Genomic DNA, 5,735 nt, shown 5'->3' with positions numbered 1-5,735 from the left:
CACACCAGAAGGCTGTGCTGCCATTCAGCAAGACTTAGACAGGCTGGAGAGTTGGGCAGGGAGAAACTTGATGAAATTCAACAAGGGCAAGTGTAGAGTTTTGCATCTGGGGAAGAACAACCCTATGTACCAGTACAGGTTGGGGGCTGACCTGCTGGAGAGCAGTGTAGGAGAAAGGGACCTGGGGGTCCTGGTGGACAGGAGGATGACCATGAGCCAGCACTGTGAGAGTGACAGAGCACTGGAACAGGCTGTCCAGAGAGGTTGTGGAGTCTCCTTCTCTGAAGACATTCAAAACCCGCCTGGACACGTTCCTGTGTGATGTGCTCTAGGTGATCCTGCTCTGGCAGGGGGGTTGGACTAGATGATCTTTTGAGGTCCCTTCCAACCCCTAAGATTCTGTGATTCTGTGAATTCAAGTTACACTTCTGCATTGCCAGGACATTTCAGAGATTAACAAAATAAGGCCTTTACACAGTACACACAAAACTAAGACGAAATAATAATAATGTAAATCTAGCCTTACTAGCAGTACAAGAGCTCTTTTTCTGCTCAGTTTCATAACTCAGTTTTAACAAATAATCAGCTGGGTTTGCCACGGGCTGCATCTGTATTAGCAAGCATAGGGGCTGCTCACTCAGGGCATTTTATCTGAGAATATCATCTTTTGCACTGAGCTCAGAGCACATCAGTGAGTGCAATAATGGTTTGAGTGAGTTAGATGTGGTTCTGGAGTACAACTTTCTCATTTAATCTGAAAGGAATTCAGTTTGCACAATCCAACCCTTTTGCAGGACAAACCAAAACACAAAGGGCACCATCACATTTGCTAACACAGGTGCACTCACTGGCCCTTCTCTCACTCTTGTCCTATTGCAAATACAGACAGTTATCTGAAAATTGTCCTGGCCAGACACAGCATCAGAACCATATAATGGCAGAAATAAATCATCCCCCAAATTAGTACATACCTCCAAGAAATTTGATCTTTACCCTCCTAGGTTATTTGGATGGCCTTTCCACAAACCTGACTAGTTTATTTCTGAACTCCATTTATACATCTATTTTTTTTTTTCCCCAATGAGTAGGCAGCAGCCTGTTAGCACTAGAAATCTTCATCTTGCATACTCTCCAATATTTTAAGTCCTGTTTTTGCTTTGTTTATTTTTCTACTAAGTTTTCCTTAGAATATAAAAAAAACAAACAAGACATGGCCAGAAAAATCTAAAGCTATTATAAGCAAGAGTTTTTAAATGATAAATAGATTACTTACAGCTTTCTTTATTGCTGAAATGGGCCCCACTCCCATTATAGATGGATCTATACCTGTCTGAGCCCAAGATACAATCCGAGCCATTGGCATAAGACCTCTCCTAGCAGCTTCTGATTTCTTCATTAGAATTACAGCTGCAGCTCCATCATTTAAACCTGTGGAACGACAAACAACTTCTATGTATTTGTCGGGTTTTATACCTTTTACTGTTCCACCTTTTCCTGCTTGAGTAAGTTTACAATCTGGACAAAACAAAAAACTGCCTATCTTTTATTTGTTTAGGTCAGTATTTTTTTCAGATTAGTCAAGTCTGACCTCTGACACCAACGCTTAAAATGAGTAACACATCTACACTGCTATAAGTGTGACACATTTGTGATTTCTATTCAGAAAGCAGCAGGTGGAAGAGTTGAGACATTCTGAAAAAGGAGCACATCAGATTTATTAGGTAGACTTTGGAAGAGGCAGCATAAGAACCAAGGAAGAAGTCTCAAAGCACCTGCGGCAGGCAAGTTAGTCCCACAGGAGCAGGATCTTCAAACATGAATTAAGTTTTCCCTTCTCCAGACCTACAGTATTAGAAACCAGCTAGTTTTAAAAAGTCGCTATGTACTTTCTTCCAACCTATCAAATATTGCTCTTACTGTCCAAACACTTATATTGCCTCATAGAAAGCAAGCAAACAGAAGCCAACTCATCTGTAAAGAAATCCCCCACCTCGGTTATATCTGAGTTTCTGTTTCTACCTATGCTGTCAAACACATTTCTATTTTCTGCAAAACATACTCAGCAGTAACTATGCAGCAGCCAACACCTCACAGAGACCCTGCCTCGAGCCACAAGCCCCTACTATTCTTTTCCAGTTCACTTTCAGCCAGATGGACCCACCTGAAGCATTAGCTGCTGTTACTGTCCCAGTTCCGTCAGTCAGGAAACAGGGCTTTAACTTTGCCATTGTTTCCAAGTTGCTCCCATGTCGAGGGTGTTCATCTGTTTTAACTTCTATAGGACCTGAAAACAAAGCATTACTTTACTCACACGTCTCTGTCTGAGCCCATGTTAAGTCAGTGGTTTACCTGGGTAGTAATTCCATCCCAGTTAAAACAGATAGCAGTGGTTTTGTAGAGAGCAACGTTTAGATATTCCACATTGGTCCTGTTTCTCTCTTACTTAACTGCTGAAAGTGGAAAAAGTGCACCAAGCTACATGCTTATGGAAGAACTTACAGAAGAGGCTGTATAACTGGGAAACCATCCACTGATCATACCAGAAAACAGATATTTTTTTCTTTAAAACCAGCTCCCATTATCCATTCACACCTACCTTTTTTAGAAGGTACAAGAACAGGAACAATTTCTTTGGTAAAATAGCCAGCTTTCTGTGCTGCCTCTGCCCTGTTTTGTGACTGTACAGCAAATTGGTCTTGTTCACCTCTGCTGACTTGCCACTGACTGGCCACATTTTCAGCTGAAATAGGAACAAAATGCAAACTCTTATCAGGAAATACTAACATTTTAAGTTGTAAACTTGTAAGCACAAAAGTAGTCATTAATGTTTCCTGTAGCAAGCAGCTAAGCTTGTTACATAGTTTTCATTGCTTATGATTCTCTACTATATTTTATTTTGAGGGTGAAAATTTCTGTGCAGGATCTCCACCCAGATGTCAGAACAAGTTAAATACAAATGCAAACAAACTTTTATAGTTTATTGCTTCTCCGAATTATTATGCTCACATCTCCCTACAGCTAGGTTAGAAGAGGGAACAGTTCTGAAGTTAGTCTGTTTCATAAGCAGGGGCTGAAACAGCTGACTATCCCATCCAGAATGCGATAACCTGAAGGTGCAGAACTATGAATATCCACAGCACATTTTACATAACTTTCCTCTACTGTAAGTCCACTGAGTGCTTCAGTTACATCCAGGGATTATTTTGTTTACCTTAACAGAAATTAAATTCAATTCCTCAGATGCAAAAGAGATGCAATGAGATGATCTCAGAGAGGAAAAAAAAAACCAACACAAAAAACCCCAAGCAAATACCCACAAAAACCCACACCAATAGCTTTACAAACAAAGCAGAAAATGTCTTTAATGCCTTTAATGTTAGGGATTTTTTTCTTTTTCACAACTACAACTTAAGGACAGCTTTGAAACACCTTATATGAATCTTCAGATTTCTGACATTTTCTATCAATTAATTCTTCCCCTCTCTCCAATTAACCATTTCATTTTCTGGACTGTCACTACTTACCTGTTATACCCATATGATACTGATAGAAAGCATCTGTAAGGCCATCAAGGATTATAGTGTCCTGCAGGGAAGCCTCTCCCATCTTCACCCCGGCTCGCATGTGAATGACATGAGGAGCCTGAAAGAAGGTATTTCAAAAGGAGTTAGATGTTTTCTATCTCTGGTGCACAACATAGGCAGACAGCTGAAGAGACAGACGCCTGCCTTGTGGCTGAAGGTAGCTACCCCAAATCCTGGCAGCCTCCCTAGCTGCCTGCTCCATCTCTTCCTCCAGTCTGCCAGGTAGAAGGCTCTGTTTGGCCTGGGCATTTCCCTGGGAGCAGATAAAGAAGCACCAAATGTTTTATCTCCACGAATCAGATCAATCATGCCTGGGGCCATCCAGCCATGGGTCCCTCAACCTACCAGTGTGCTCTCAGTGATTCCTGATCACACCCTGCTGCCAGCCAACACCAACATCACTCTTGGTGCAGGCAGCCAGTGAGCCCCAGCAAAAGAGGCCATTCCCTTGATAAGGATCCTGTGACCAGCCCAGCCCCATCACTCCATACAGCCTTGGGCTGAAAAGCCTGATATGAAAGCCCTTCACTTCCTTTCTAAGCTCAAATCACTGAGGATGGAACAATAACATTTCCAGCTACTCCTTCTTTGTGCTTCTTGCAACACAAAAACCCCTATTTATTACCAGCTGTCACAAGCAAGTAATTCACCTCAAAAGGGCCAGATGGAAATTAAAACGGTGTGTGCTTGCATGGCACCTTTTCAGTAGCTACAGTGTCAGGTTTGGTGGTTGGTTATTTTTTTAAATAAACCAACTACTGAAGTCTATTGTTCCATGTATAAATTAATTCCCAAGTGCAGAAGCTGAAGCTACTCTTTCAATCTGCCTCCAGCATGTTAGCCTAGACACAGAGGGTTTCAACATGACTTGACGCTGTTTGCCCCCAGTAAGTCAGTGCAACACGAGTGCAACTGTTTGCTTTACCTTGCTCATACTTTCCATGCCTCCTGCAACCACGATGCTGGAGTCTCCCGTCAGAATGGACTGAGCAGCCAGACATACTGCTTTCAGGCCTGACCCACAGATCATCTGGCAGCTCCAGGCGGGCACAGAGTAAGGGATTCCTGCAGCAACACTTGCCTGCCGGACGGGGTTCTGGCCGGCACCTGCAGGAACAGGGAGCATTTTTCCTTTCTCTGTTCTTAAAAGATAAATGTCAGCCTCACCACTTTTCACAACAGGTTCCCCATTTGCACCAAAAGTTAGAGCTTGCTTCTACTATCAGTTGGTAGATGGAGAAGTTCCCAGTGGTAATATGTAAGCAGGAGCTCAGTTACCTCTCTCATTTACATTGTTGATCAACAAAATATCTGCAAGATCAGGAACCTGCTACTGATAGTTGTGTCTCTGCAGTTCTGCTTTTGATGGCAGGTCAGAGGAAACACCAAATTAGCACTAGCCTGATGTATGTGTGTTAAGATGAGAGCTCAGTTAACTTGCAACTCGTTGGAGGGTTTCTTTTTGACATCTCCAGTACATCACTAATGGACAACTTTCCTTAAAAGCTCCTATGGAAACCAAGAGCACAACTATGCAAGGACAGTCCTGAAAGCTTCCATTATTTGTTGCAATCCTGATGGAGAGAAAAGGAGCACTATATTCAAAGAAAACATTCTTCATCTGCATCTCCCCAGGCCAAAGCAATGCTAGCCCTTTTTATGCAAAGAAACAGATAAGGAGAACACACTGTTCAGGGACCTAAAAATACACAGGAATCTGGACCAGCTTGAAAATCTGGATCTGATGAAAATATTTATTTACTTTATTTTCCCCCTCCATATCTAAAATACAAACCTGCCCTATGACTTTGCTGATTAAACATTACCCCAGAAAAAGAAGGGGCCTGTTCAAAACAAACAATTCCCTATCAGCTGCATTTTCATCAAATCAAAATATTTGTCTCCAAGCACAGGGCACCACAGATGTCTCCAGTCAGTCTGGCAACTGCATGCAAATGCAGACCCCGCTCCTAACATCTCAGTTATCATTACTTAGACATTAAATTCACAAGAACAGATGACCAACATGAGAGAAGGGATGCTGTAACACAGAAAAGAAACTTACTTCAACACATACACTGTTAGCTACTCTGAGGATTTAAAAAACCTAAACTACCTTCATGACACAGCCTTCCCAAGACCCCAGCAATG

The 5,735-nt window shown here is 42.2% G+C and overlaps 1 protein-coding gene across 1 annotated transcript in view; it reads right to left on the bottom strand.

Annotated features, from left to right (window-relative positions):
• The window catches only part of ACAT2 (acetyl-CoA acetyltransferase 2), an 8,723-nt gene extending 4,013 nt beyond the window's left edge, over positions 1-4,710 (bottom strand). Inside the window, exons 1-5 of the mRNA XM_009999988.1 lie at positions 4,510-4,710; positions 3,525-3,642; positions 2,597-2,740; positions 2,162-2,284; positions 1,274-1,428 (exon numbers count right to left, since the gene is read on the bottom strand). Coding sequence (XP_009998290.1) covers positions 1,274-1,428; positions 2,162-2,284; positions 2,597-2,740; positions 3,525-3,642; positions 4,510-4,710 — 741 coding nt within the window. The remainder of the gene's footprint in view (positions 1-1,273; positions 1,429-2,161; positions 2,285-2,596; positions 2,741-3,524; positions 3,643-4,509) is intronic.
• Positions 4,711-5,735: the final 1,025 nt, after the last annotated feature.

The sequence above is a fragment of the Chaetura pelagica genome, unplaced genomic scaffold (assembly GCF_000747805.2).
Source record: "Chaetura pelagica isolate M959 unplaced genomic scaffold, ChaPel_1.0 scaffold135, whole genome shotgun sequence".
Classification (NCBI taxonomy): Eukaryota; Metazoa; Chordata; class Aves; order Apodiformes; family Apodidae; genus Chaetura; species Chaetura pelagica.
This window is presented reverse-complemented; position numbering and strand designations above follow the sequence as displayed.